The 13,515-nt window shown below is 41.9% G+C and overlaps 2 protein-coding genes across 4 annotated transcripts; one reads left to right on the top strand and one right to left on the bottom strand.

The window, feature by feature from the left end:
* Positions 1 to 393: 393 nt before the first annotated feature.
* On the bottom strand, positions 394 to 3,656 carry LOC112903237. 3 transcript variants are annotated; one of them, XM_025972470.1, is made up of 4 exons: positions 3,193 to 3,656; positions 2,147 to 2,404; positions 1,747 to 1,973; positions 394 to 527 (listed from the first exon to the last, which is right to left on the bottom strand). In XM_025972470.1, the coding sequence occupies exons 1-3, from the start codon at positions 3,574 to 3,576 to the stop codon at positions 1,785 to 1,787; spliced, it is 831 nt and encodes a 276-aa protein (XP_025828255.1). In that variant the 5' UTR covers positions 3,577 to 3,656; the 3' UTR covers positions 394 to 527; positions 1,747 to 1,784. The 3 variants fall into 3 exon arrangements, with proteins under 3 accessions (XP_025828255.1, XP_025828253.1, XP_025828254.1); XM_025972468.1 differs by lacking the exon at positions 394 to 527 and adding an exon at positions 1,036 to 1,419 and having other exon boundaries at positions 3,193 to 3,655; XM_025972469.1 differs by lacking the exon at positions 394 to 527 and adding an exon at positions 1,545 to 1,629.
* A 299-nt stretch (positions 3,657 to 3,955) lies between these two features.
* Positions 3,956 to 13,133, top strand: LOC112903402 (alpha-L-arabinofuranosidase 1-like). Its single transcript, XM_025972659.1, has 18 exons — positions 3,956 to 4,042; positions 4,135 to 4,955; positions 5,067 to 5,121; positions 5,492 to 5,688; positions 5,941 to 6,062; positions 6,147 to 6,294; positions 6,749 to 6,818; positions 6,929 to 7,074; positions 7,155 to 7,200; positions 7,282 to 7,334; positions 7,759 to 7,903; positions 10,866 to 10,984; positions 11,111 to 11,182; positions 11,645 to 11,748; positions 11,902 to 11,958; positions 12,044 to 12,236; positions 12,451 to 12,594; positions 12,715 to 13,133. The coding sequence occupies exons 2-18, from the start codon at positions 4,776 to 4,778 to the stop codon at positions 12,868 to 12,870; spliced, it is 2,007 nt and encodes a 668-aa protein (XP_025828444.1). The 5' UTR covers positions 3,956 to 4,042; positions 4,135 to 4,775; the 3' UTR covers positions 12,871 to 13,133.
* Positions 13,134 to 13,515: the final 382 nt, after the last annotated feature.

The raw sequence follows: 13,515 nt of genomic DNA, 5'->3' as shown, positions 1-13,515 counted from the left end.
TCTAAGCGTGGAATGATACTGGCATGCGGGGCCCAGTAGTTCGCTGACGCAAGCATTACAAGACATGAGGTCAGAACTGCATCACATTGACATCTTTTTTTTTCTTTGATTGTTTATTAATTATTCCCTCTGGGAAGCTTCCCAGCTCGTGCACGAAACTAATTAATTGAAAGGGGCACTGATCAGAGACAAACTAAATCCACCATCGCATTCTTGATTCACTGGACTAATGGCGACTTAGGAGGGGACAGGAGGATGCGCACTGGTTTAAGGATGGCTAGCTTAGAGACAGCAGGCTGATGTACAATTAGGGCAGAGCTTTCTGTCTAGCTGTCTGATTTAGTCAGAGATTTGGGCTGACCATGAGCATGTGGTGCCTAACATTTTTTTTTCTTACTACTAGGTGAGCATGACAGGCTCTGTCTTTGACCTCCTCCCACAGATGTAAGCGCGTAGGACAATGCCACGTGTCGTCCCTCCAGACCTCACACACATTACCCAGTTTATGTGTAAGCACGATGGTTACACTGAAATGGTAAAATAAGTCCTCAGTTATCGCCCAATAGAGACATAAGCTTGATGAAATGAAATTATATGATTTATTCCAAGTCTTCTTGCAATTCGTTTTTTTTTAAAAAATAACATACTTGTCCTCCCACCAATGTACACTGAAATATACAGCGAAACATAGCTAATACGCTCATGACAGTTCTCCATGGCACAAGAATACTTAATATGGTTGCCATTTACTTAGGAACCTGAGACTACTACTCATGTCGATGCAGAGGATCAGTTTCCACGTTGGCAGACACTAGAAGCTGCGAGTGGATGCATAGCCTATCGTCAGAACTGCTATGAGATGCACATCTCTGCAGTATAACTGGCCAGCTGATTCAAGAACAGACTACAGGAACGAACAATTAGATGGATTTTATGATATCTATGAACAATTGGCCCATACCCCTCCAAATGATTTGAGCCTTTCCTATTTTTAGTCTATCTGACCAGTGATCAGTATGCACTAGCCCATACAGGTTAGCACTGAAGTGTTCAGTTTCACATATCCCCATAATCAATTGTAAAAGGCAGAATCTTGAATCAGTTACAAGGATGAATTACGAGATGGTAATGCTCGACATCATTGACGTGGCACATAACAACCTCATTATCCAACTCTATTGAGAAATGTGCTATCTCCTAAACCGGTTGAGGTTTGCTTGAGAAGTTGCCATGACACTCAGCACCATTGTAATTTAATGTTGCACTCCTAGAAGTCACTCTATTACAGCACGAGCCAGCGACATAAGGAAAATTCACCAATCAACCTGTTCAACACTGGCCCTTCTTTTTTCTTCCCGTGACCCATTGTTATATATAACCATCCATGTGTACAACATCCACTTTTACTAATCCCACGATCTGTCATATGAACAACAATCAGGCTCTGGACAGTTTAGTTTATCACAATGGTGTGAGTTCATCTTTACATTGATTAGATTGTCTCAACATAAATACTCTAAAGTGCTACATATTAATCCAAGATATGCATATGTTTTCACCCATTTCATTTCAAATCTACGGAGCATCAGCGAAATGCATCATTGTGGACAGAGATGCGTCAAGTAGGTACTGCAAAGGTATCTTTCATATTACTTTACTGGCAAACTTAATATTCTTACATGTACAACTGCTTGTGCACTCAATTGTAGGCTGAAAAATTCTAGACTTTTAAGAGTAGTAAAGTACCTTTATAACATTCCACAACCAAAGAACTAACATATTCATCAGTTGAAAGCTCCTGAAACTGCATAGATGAAGTCCAAGAAACCAGTTCCCTTGAGAAGACCCTTGCCAGTTAAAAGTTCAAAATCTATCAATAAGAGAAAGCCGATTATAGCAGCTTTTCCATTGATAAGTTCATTGGCGCTGGTGAAACCGAATCCTCCAACATCCTCATCAACTATCATTCTCACCTGAAAATGTAAAGGGATATAAGCTGGATATAGAAGTACAATCAAATTCTCATTTTACCGAAGAAGTAATGGGTTAGACTGAAGTTAATTAAAAATGCAGGAATCATCTGGAACAGGAAAAATCTGTCTGAAGATGGCCCTTAAAGTGATCAATTTGACAGAAAAAAAAATACCTCTTCCACATTGACATCTGAAGCGGTAACCCCAGGTTGAGCTTTCCCACTGAATATAATCTCAGCAGACCCTGCACTATCAGCCCCACTGATGCTGATGTAGATGTTTTCATCGTCTGTTTTCACACGGTAAGTGAATAGTTTCCTCAAAGCAGGCGTAAGAGCCCTAAGAACAGGGTTTTTGGGATACCATTCCTTTATTTCCCCAGTACGAAGATCAAATGTACTGTCTGTTGATGGGCAAACAATGCAGCCATCCTGAAAGACAAAAAAAAACACACACACACACAAGGTCAAATCTTTTCGAAAGACAATAAAATTATCTCATGAAGTAAGTTATAAACAAAATGTAATTAAAATTTTGCTGTCCATCGAAGTCAACGGAAAAAAATAGCATACACTTCGTGGGGCAGCAATGTGGACTAGACACAATGTGTGAGAAACCTTCAAGAATCTCCAAAGACAGACTTTAAAGTTAAAAAGCTTGATATAGCTGAACAAAAGGCTACCTCAAACACTTCATATTTCTAATATGCACAGAAAGCAGAGGTGATGTATAGGCAAGATTCAGGAGGTTTTGAAACCAACAATTCTTTCCAGAGCTCTTCTAGCGTCACATTTGTGATCATCAATCTTAAATGAGAGTAATTTCATTAGTTCATGAAGTGGGAATGGATCAGGGAGCATGTAGATACATTGTCTCCAGACACCAAGTTACTAAAACCACTTAAAGATGCATTTATGTGCGGAGAAAGTAGGCATAACGTTGATAGTTTGTCACACCAAGCACACAATTCTGAAGTACCTGTGTAACTTGTTTAGAAACTCCAGAACCAGTCAACCAGCTAGGAAGTTTATAACAGGGGAATTTGCAACTTGTTTGAAACTATAGTGAAGTTGATCTCTTTGGTAGTCGGTCCTTATTAACATTCCAAATTTCAACCCAACCTTAAGAGTATTCAGAACATACGAAGAATAAGCTAATAAACTATGCGCGGAGCTGCCAGGCATTCCGCCGAGCAGGTCACGGCCGCCCGGAGACGCACCTGCGTGAGCTTGGCGTTGAGGAGGCCCTCGGTGTAGGCGCCCTCGGCCGGCGAGCGGTTCTCGATGGCGAAGACCTGGTCCTTGTACCAGAGCAGCAGGATCTCCTCCCCGTCCTGCACGATCACGCGGCGCTCCCCGCGCGGCAGCGCCGCCAGCGGCACGACCGGCACCCAAGACGCACCTCCAGCCGCCTCCGCCGCGGCCGGCGCGGCGGAGGGCTCGGCCCCGGACACCTCGGCGGCGCGGCAGGAGAGCCTGTAGCGGTGGTGGCACGCGCGGAGGGAGACGGCGGCGGCGAGCGCGTGGTGGGCGGCGCCGGGGAGGCGGCGGAGGAAGGAGGACGAGGCGGCTGCGGCTGCGGCTGTGGTGGTGATGGCCGCCATCGGGAGGGGAGTGGAGGTGGAGGCAGGCCTGCGGGAAGGGTGGTGGGGTTTGAGGAGGAGGACGAGGGGGAGGCGGCGGGGGCCAGGGTGGTGGTGGTGCGGGGTGGAGCGTCCATGGCCACAGGTTGGGGATAAAGGCGCCAAAATGCAGCGTGGGGAAGAGAAGCGGACACATTTATAGGTTCCCCTCCAGTGGCCACCTGCGTCTGCGTGGCCTCAAACGGTCAAACCAGACTTGTTCGTGCCGGCCCAGAAAAAAAAGGGCCGTGTGGTTTCGGCCTAGTGCACGGCCTGCGGCCCAGTTAACTCTGATGGTGACGCCACAGCAGCCTCTATCAAGAGAAGAAAACAAGACCACTCAAAAAAAAAAGAGAGAAGAAAACAACAAGAAAAAATGTTCCTCTCTGTGCTTTGTGGGAACGTAAACCTAAGAAGTTTGCCAGTGTGTTCAAAAATTTTAATGAAGGTGAAGTTCATGTTCATGTTTGAGTAGCAATGTGGAAAAGCGTAACTTTGAAAGGTAGGGCTACTTTAACATTTAAGATTGCTTTATACCAGTGTAACCACTGTTCCACCCTGCTCAAGCGTGGGAGCTCGCCTTGTCTTCAACCCTGAGTTGCTGGAAGGTGAATTGAATCCATGGGGAGGAACTCGCTAAAGGTTCGACTTTGCCCTCGGAGGATTTGTTCAACGATTTGGCTGGTTGCGCAGACAAGGTGTTCGATGGAATGCCCAGGAGAGGAGGCTTGTTGGTTGTTTTCTTCTGATGAGGTAACGGTAGTAGTATGATCTTGAATTCATCTCCTATTTTGCAATGTGGATGTACAATTAAATATCTCTTCTTTTACATTGCAGTTGTACAGTTGAATATCAAGCAGTTTAGGTTCCATTGACAGATAACAATGTTTAAGGCTTCCATACAAAGAAAAATAAAATACATCGTTTAGGACATATATATCGTTTAGGAGATGTATATTGCAATACTGTTCGTTCAAGAGCTAGCAGATGCGTAGTTGAATATATATAGGCATTATTTAGGACTTGGATCAGTTGACCCATAGGCACTGCTACTCTGCAGTTTTCTAATATGGAGGTGGTCCTGTTGCAATAGCTTATACTTATCCATTTCCACCTAACTCAGCTGACCTCGCATAATAGCATCTTCTCCTAGCTGTGTTGGTGCTTGCGGGTTGAAGCCCATGGGTGCCAAGGAAGGTTTCTCTCCGACAACCATCCCCTGCCTCTTGCTTCTGTTCTGCTTAGGCTGCAAATGTCTAGCGTCAGAGCTTCAGGTGACCCAGACGGCAACAGTCAAGGTTGATGCCTCGCCGGAGCATGCTCGGAAGATCCCTGATACACTATTTGGGGTGTTTTTTGAGGTGAGGCAGTAGTTTCTTGGTAGATGCCACTTTGATGGGATTTTGTAGCATATTATCACAACAATCCATTCTCCTTTAGTTCTTGCAATAACTAGCCAGGTTATTCTGTAGGAGATCAATCATGCTGGAGCTGGTGGAATATGGGCAGAACTTGTTAGTAACAGAGGTATTTTTAGATATTCTCGACTGCATCCTGTGAATTTCAGAGTCAACTGTCTGATGAGAAGTTAGATGTACGTGTCTTTTTTGGGTTGAAACGAAAAAAAAAGATCCTATGTTATTAGTTCCGAAGGTCGTAATTTGCCACGCTGCCAATTAAAGTCAACTCTGTTTTGCACTTTTGGTCGAACATCTTCAAGAAAAGAATGATTATTCTGAGCATATCTGTGAGTCATAATACACTACATGTATTTTCTTATGTCTTATGCAGCGTATAAGCTGGAGCCTGGAGAAGATAATATATTTTTTCTTTAGAAGTTGATATGAAATCTACGGTTCAGGTTTAGCATAACCAGCTTCTGGATTTTATGCTTCAGGTTTTGAAGCTGGAGGCCCCCATACTCCATCAAACATTCACCCATGGTCTACCATTGGTGATGACTCTTCCATTTTTGTGGCAACTGATAGATCATCATGTTTCAGTCGAAACATTATAGCTCTAAGGATGGAGGTCCTCTGCAATGATTGTCCAGCTGGAGGTGTTGGCATTTACAACCCAGGGTTCTGGGGCATGGTATGACTTTATGTTGAATATAAGAAATGCACAATTTCACAAAAAAGGGAACCTCTGCAATATCAGTAACTTTTATAATAGTATTTTACCCTTATGTCATCGCTCTTTCTTTGCAACACCATTAAGTTCCATGTCTTTTCTTTGAATACTTCTGATAGTGGTAGCTTTTCATGCTCTGATATTAGGCAAATATTTTGTTTTCCTACCTTTTTTACTTTCTTTTTTCAATAATGTTACAAATTCACCTTCCAGAACATTGAGGATGGAAAGACCTACAATCTAGTTATGTACGTTAAGTCACCAGAAACAGCAGACTTGACAGTTTCACTAACAAGCCTGGATGGGTTACAAAATCTGGCTTCAGTCAATATAAAGTTAGTATCTTTTCTCATGGGTATTGGGGAGTGAAGGAGGATATTTGATTATTCACACAAAATGAATCGATTGCATTGGTGCAGAGTTGATGGCACGTCAAATTGGACAAAACTGGAGCAGAAGTTGGTTGCGAACGGAACCAATAGAACCTCAAGGCTTCAGATAACAACTAATAAGAAAGGAGTTGTATGGTTCGATCAAGTATCACTCATGCCTGCAGACACATACAAGGTATGTTGTATTATGTTTCTTGAGGGCAGCTTATAATATATTATGGTTCTAGACCTTGATATGAAAAGCAGGAAAAGGCCTAGCAAAGTAAAAAAAATGTGAAAATTTTGAAAAATACATATAGTTGAATAAGCAACGGCGCTATTAAATATTACATAGTGAAGGAAAAATCTCTTATCAGGTATAGGAAGTAGAGTCCTGTTATATTCTACTGTAATTCAGTGCCCTTTCCACTAAAACAAGAAATGTTTCTTATTATGGACAAGAAATCTTTCTTATTATGGATGCCCTGCTTGGCTAAATTTATAATCTCGTTTATTTTTTTAGTATTCAATATGTTGAGATTTATTTCATCTTGTTGGAAATGAATATGTTGTCTTTACATTACGGTCATAGTTGTCGTGCATGAGTTCATCAAAGTATCAACACAACCAATTCTTTTCTGCACACACAGGGACATGGTTTTCGCACAGATCTTGTATCCATGCTTTCGGATTTAAAACCACGATTTTTAAGATTCCCTGGTATGTGCTTGTTTTCTAAACTATGTTCTTGATGATAGAATATTTGTGATTTATTAATATACGCACAGAAATGTCTGGAATGTTAACTACATGACATCCTTCTACTGTAGGAGGTTGCTTTGTAGAAGGTGAGTGGTTAAGAAATGCATTCAGGTGGAGAGAATCTATTGGTCCATGGGAAGAGAGGCCTGGACACTTTGGCGATGTTTGGCATTACTGGACTGATGATGGCCTTGGATATTATGAATATCTTCAGGTACCAATTTACACTGTTTGAACTTTCCTTTTCTCTAGTCACCTAACTAGTAACCGCTACCTTTGAAACCCACATCAAAGCTTTCTGAGGATCTTGGTGCTGCTCCAGTCTGGGTATTCAACAATGGTAATTATTTTTAGATTTGTTATAACTCTTTTATCCTTGCTGTTCTTCTTACCTGATGGGTAAATTCCCTCTAAAAATCAGGAATCAGCCACCACGATGAAGTTGATACTGCTATAATCGCTCCTTTTGTAAAGGTTTGTATTCAGCTCCCTAGTTCATTTTCTAGCAGATATAATAAATATCTTTAATTCTAAATGCACTGTAGGCACATGTGAGTACATGACATGGCATATAAGAAAATTAGACCTTATTTTCTTGTTTCATATTTACTTGTGTAAGCATGCATCTCTGCAGATCAAAGACAATCATATATGTTTGGTCTGCTTGAATCATGCTTAAGTTTCTCTTGATTAGCCATACCGGAAAGATATTACAGTGGGCTTCGTTCTTTACTACTCATTCACATTTACCAAGCTTGTCCACGAACAAACTTCTTCCGCTTATATCAATACCAACAAACTCGTCATGGGATATCATTTACTTTTTATGGAATTGGGAGCGGTTATCATAACTTATAATCTTACATTGATTATTTTGGAACTGTTTGTCTTTATGCAGGATGTATTGGACAGCCTAGAATTTGCAAGGGGGAGTGCTAACTCAACATGGGGCTCTGTTAGAGCTGCAATGGGGCACCCAGAACCATTCCTGGTCCAATATGTTGCAATTGGAAATGAAGATTGCGGGAAAAAACATTACCGTGGTAAGTTGATATGCTGCAATTATAACTCCTCGAAGTACACAAGTGTCACACCTGATTTTGAAGTAATAAATCGAGCGATAAATTATATATGCACCAGGATCAAAGTTACACACATATGACGACGGAAGTGAATAACAGAAGCAATGTCATGAAGTACCGTAGTCATTTATTACAAACCAAACAGAGTTCATAAGGATAAATAAATAAGCGTTTCAACGTCACATTTATTCTAGCAGCGGAACAACCAAACTCCACAGGCAGCTGACTGGAGGTACATACTCCTAGTACTCCTGTATATCCTCCAGGAACTCCTCAAACTGATCTTGTTCTGAGCAGCGTTATTTAGCAAGAGCGAGTACACTTATGGTTGGTACTCAGCAAGTATATTTGGAAAATAAATGATATGCAAGGCTTAAACAAGGATAAGGGTTGACTGAATAAAGAGGTAAGTATTTTAATGATTTACTAAGCAAAGGTGAATATTGCCCACTTTTATGAAAAACAAAGGTAACTGAGTACTAAATAAGCTTGAAAACATTAAACAAACTGAATAAAACACAAGTTCCATTTAATTAAGTCATGTGAGGGTCCGAGCCGCTATTGACTGTGAGCACGGCTGATATATCAGTTTTAAACTCTGCAGAGGTTGTACATTTTACCCACAAGTTGTGTCTCCCTTGATGCCCGAGGTAGCCAGCCTCTTAAACACTTCCATGGTGAGTGGCAGGGATTCAGTAAGAGACCTTTACAAAGACTCCCTAACAAGTGGTAACCCGCTAAGGTTTCGGCAACTGTGTGAGTGAACCTCCCCCAAGGCGTGACCATAGCCATGCGTACACCCTTGGCAGCAGCGAACCCCTCATCACAAGCCCCCCATGCATCTTTCGGTAAGCTACCAACAAGTTAGAGACATCTAATTAATTAGCCAAGACCAAAGCCATATAGTCCTTGTGGTTGCACTGTTTTCCCGGGTGGTCGCTCCATGGTTTAAATTAATTATCACCATCAGTTCATCATAGTGGTTCCGAAATATGTAAAGCATGTGTCAAGTATGGGTTTCATAAACCACCCAAAATCAATGTTCAGCAACTAAGCAAACTACCCCGAATGATATAAAATAACCCGGCTTTCAAGAACAAGGATATCAAATATGGATAAGGTAGGACCCATCAAATTAATGCATGCAATCGTAAATATAAATAAGGGTTATTAGGATGAAAGTATGATCAAGGAATATACTTACCTTCAGTCTCTTGCTGCTGCTCAGTCACTTCAAATTCTTGCTTTTGAAGGTTCTGGAACGTCTCCCCATCTACTCGTCACAAACAAACAATAGCCACACAAGTACATACAAGCAAACAAATAGAAACGAATTAAAACAGTACATCAGTCATTGCAAAATAGAGGCAAAAGGCTTAGAAACTAGTTCTACGCGTTATAACGGTCAAAATAGTAACAAAAACGCTTAAAAAGAATTTAAAACGCTAAAGATATGTTAAAAAGAGCTCTGCAGGGACTTAAACGTGAGAAAAGTACCAAAAAGGGTTAAACAGAAAGAAACCGAAGGCTAAAACCTAAATTTATGTAAAAACACGAGGGCTAACGCACTAAAACACTAAAAAGGATGGCAGGTTCAATTTTAAAAGAGCGCAGGGGGTTTTCTGAAAGAAACATGACTAAAATAGAATTATTTTTGAATAGGTATGGACTGTGGGTTCAGCTAAACTCAAGGGTATTTCTGCAAAAAGGCCACGCTTGACCAACGGCTGACTTGTTTGACCAGAGAGATCCGATCCGGGCCATCTGCCGCGGATCGGATGGTCGGAAACACCCGAGGGCACGAGCGGCGGCGGGAGGCATCGGCGCGGCGGCACACGGCGCCGGTGAGTGGCGGCGCTTCGCCGGAGCACACGCGAACTCGCGCTCCAGTGCGCCAAAAATAACGCCGAAGGGCGCTACGGCACTGGCGCGGTGAGGGAAGTCGGGCGCGGGGACTTGGAGGGGCCGGGTGGCCTTGTTACTGCCGGCGGCGAACTCCGGCGAGCGTGGGAGCGCTCATCGAGGGGCGAAACCGAAGGGAAAAGGAGCTGGGGAGCATCCCCGAGTTACCAGCAAGGTGAGAGATACGACGGCGCGAGCGGAGGAGGCCAGAAACGGCAGATCGACGGTGACAGGCGGAGCTTGAGCGGCGGCAGCGGCGGCTAGGGCATGTGCGCGTGCGAGGAAAAAGGAGGAGTGGGGCGAGGGTGCCAGTTGCTGCGGGGCTAAAAGCGGCATGGGTGCGAGGCCGAGCCGCCCTCAGTGTGCGCGCTCGGTGAGCTCGGCGCTTGCTTGAGTCCAAGTCGGACTCGGCTTCAGGTAGGAGGAGCAGCTGACGGGCGGGCCCCGCCTGTCGGGGGAAGAAAGAGAGAAGGGGAAATGGGCCGGAGCTGGGCCGAAAGAAGAAAAGGAAAAGGAAAGAGAGAGAGAGGAGGAGAAGTTTGGCCCGAGTGAAGGAAAAAGAGGAGAGGAAGCTGGGCCGGTGGGGGAGATGGTAGCTGGCGGCCAGTTAGGGAGAGAAAAGGAAGAAAAGAAAGAAAAGAGAAAAACGAATAAGAAAAAAGATTTCTATGCCTATAAAACGAAATAAAATTATAGAAAATAGAATTTGACCCGGAAAAATTCAGGGAAAATTCTGGGAACAGCTAGAGCTCAACCACAATCATACAAAAATAAAATATGCACCAGCATGAGTGCAACAAATCAAATTGGAGCCTATGATGAGTTTTAGTTAAAGCCAAAATTAATCCTTTTGAAACTTGAAAATTATAGAACTGAGCTAGATACTTCTAAGGGTGAATTTTAGGATGTTACAACAAGTTAAACATTTTTCATAAAAATGAACAAATTAAACATTGAAAGTACAGTATTACAAGTAGAACCTAATTTTAGCTGCATAATATTCTATACTGCTGTTGAACAGGTAATTATCTGAAGTTCTACAATGCAATAAGGGAGGCCTATCCAGATATTCAAATGATTTCAAACTGTGATGGTTCATCTAGACCACTTGACCATCCTGCTGATTTATTTGACTTCCATGTACATTTCTTTCTACCAAGTCAATTTTATCTTGTTTGTTGCTATCTACATTATGTGATTATGTTTCATCATCTGTCATCTACGTCAATATCTTCTCTTAAATTCCTACGATTCTTTGTTGTTCAGGTTTATACCGACTCTAAGACTTTGTTTTCCATGAGGAACACATTTGACAGAACATCTCGTGATGGGCCCAAGGTAAGTCTTAATTTGAATTGCTTTCCACTTTCATTTGTTGGGAAATTCTTATGAAACAGCCTTTTATAATTTTCAGGACTTTCGTGGCATTTCTCCTCTAATGTTATATAATATTGGGTAAAACTTAGGGTACATCCACTCAGTTGTTTAAGGTTCTATTATGCAACTAAATCATTCTTACAAATCTTTGTTCCTAATCCTTGAAAAAAGGAAAAGAAAAACAGAGCACGAATATGATTCAATTCTTTTCTAGATTGCAATTGTAAGAGACTGAGGATTATGTGTAGCTTAAGTGATGATTGTGCATGATGTGATATTATTTACACGTTTTTTGGAGACCTTCAGGAAATAAGTTGTTTTCTATTTTTGCTTATTTACATCATAATGCATGCATGGTTGCACAAACAAATTCTGTTGGACAGTAAATATCTTTCCGAATATGATTTGTGATTTCGTGCGCAGGCTTTTGTTAGTGAGTATGCAGTTTGGAAAAGCGACGCAGGTAAAGGAAGTCTTCTTGCTTCATTGGCAGAAGCTGCTTTCCTAACTGGATTGGAGAGGAATAGGTGCGGTTTGTTTGGTGAACACACCTGCATATTCCTGCAAAAGTTCTAGATGATGTCTTTGTTCATCTAGTCACCATGAAGGGTCTACTCTTGTTTCAGTCGCCATGATACTATTTACTGAAAGTTACATGACCTCTTGTTGATTCTTTGCAGTGACATTGTTCAGATGGCCAGTTATGCACCGTTATTTGTAAACGCCAACGACCGAAAGTCAGTATCTACAGCCTTATGCTTTCGATGGTTCTTGTGCTCTTGTCGATTTAACATTGTGATATCCGTGTTTGAATAAAATCAGGTGGAACCCGGACGCTATTGTCTTCAATACCTGGCAACATTATGGGACTCCTAGTTACTGGATGCAGACGCTATTCGGTGAGTCCAGCGGGGCTATAGTTCATCCAATCACAATCAACTCCAGATACTCTAGGTCTCTAGCGGCATCTGCAATTACTTGGCAGGATTCGGGGAATAGCTTCCTGAGAGTAAAGGCATGTAATATTTCCTGCATTGGCATGTATCTTCTTTTGAAAAAAAAAATGGAAAAATATCCGGCCTCTACGACCGCACACAGCCAAGTTCTTACAATAAGTTCAGCTTAACAGCTGATCACAAATAAATGGGAAAAGAGCGCATAAAAAAAAGAAAGTAATCATGTATTTGAAGGATCAATTTGTAACATTAATCTCGAAAGCTCTTGTGCAGATTGTAAACTTTGGATCACATGCTGTAAGAGTCAGAATCTCCATAACCGGACTTGGCACTAGCGTCAATGCAATAGGATCAACCGTCACAGTTCTCACATCCGGCAATGTGATGGATGAAAATTCTTTCAGTCACCCACAGAAGGTAATCAACATTTTTTCTCTTGCGTCTGTATGACCTACCAAATGTGTTGCCATGTCTCAGAATCCATTGCTGCTTTGGGGCTTATCTGAATCCAGCGCTTGCTTGCTAACAACGGTGCAGGTCGTGCCAGTCAAGAGGCAGCTGCGGGATGCAGCAGAGCGAATGCGTGTCAAGCTGGCTCCTCACTCGCTCACATCATTCGATCTCGCGCTGGCTCAGTCCAAACTTGTCACTCTAGTCGAGAAAGATGAAGAATACCTGATATCAAGAGTTTGATACTGATATATGCATCAATAATTAGGGAGTTTTTAGTATCTTGAGAATGCAGTGTGTATGGTACCACCAAGCACATAATATCTCCATTAGGAATTATATTGTCAAACACTCAAACTTATCTAACTTTGATCAAGTTTATATAGAAAAGTATGAACATCCACAACAATAAATTAGTTTAATTGAGTCCACTATGAAATATGTCTTGATAGTGCACTTATTTGGTGATGTAGATGTTAATATATTTTTCTTTAAATTTGGCCAAAGTTAGACAAGTTTGACATATGGAAAAAAATAAAGTGAACTATAAATTGGAGTGGAGAGAGTAGTACATAAACACTACCCTGAGTCAAAATTTTGATAGAATTTATGTGGTTTTTATGTATCCAGCTTTAACTACTGAAACATAAAAATGCTCGTAGTTTGAAATGTTTGACGCGACACACAGACAATGCGCTACTTTTTTAGGGTAGTGGGCTAACAGAGAGAGGATTGCCGGCAGAGGGGCCGCATGACATGGAGTCTGATGGCCCATCGTTTGGCAATGGGGCAGCTGATTAGGCATCAGGCCACTCTTAATTAGATTTTCATTTTTACTAAATTGCGTGCTGTATCAGCATTTTTATGATGGGGCAAAAAATTAATGAG

The sequence above is a fragment of the Panicum hallii genome, chromosome 8 (assembly GCF_002211085.1).
Source record: "Panicum hallii strain FIL2 chromosome 8, PHallii_v3.1, whole genome shotgun sequence".
Lineage (NCBI taxonomy): Eukaryota > Viridiplantae > Streptophyta > Magnoliopsida > Poales > Poaceae > Panicum > Panicum hallii.
Note: the sequence above shows the minus strand (reverse complement) of the source record. Positions and strands in the feature narration are given on the sequence as shown.

What these genes read in the sequence shown, in the direction of transcription:
- LOC112903237 (XM_025972470.1), bottom strand. Translation starts at nt 3,576, where the DNA reads ATGGCGGCCATCACCACCACAGCCGCAGCCGCAGCCGCCTCGTCCTCC. An exon ending in TCAACGCCAAGCTCACGCAG is followed by an intron (nt 2,405 to 3,192) that starts GTGCGTCTCCGG and finishes TTTGTCTTTCAG; the next exon opens with GATGGCTGCATTGTTTGCCC. An exon ending in CAGATGTCAATGTGGAAGAG is followed by an intron (nt 1,974 to 2,146) that starts GTATTTTTTTTT and finishes TTACATTTTCAG; the next exon opens with GTGAGAATGATAGTTGATGA.
- LOC112903402 (XM_025972659.1), top strand. Translation starts at nt 4,776, where the DNA reads ATGGGTGCCAAGGAAGGTTTCTCTCCGACAACCATCCCCTGCCTCTTG. An exon ending in AGAACTTGTTAGTAACAGAG is followed by an intron (nt 5,122 to 5,491) that starts GTATTTTTAGAT and finishes TTTATGCTTCAG; the next exon opens with GTTTTGAAGCTGGAGGCCCC. An exon ending in GATATTATGAATATCTTCAG is followed by an intron (nt 7,075 to 7,154) that starts GTACCAATTTAC and finishes CCCACATCAAAG; the next exon opens with CTTTCTGAGGATCTTGGTGC.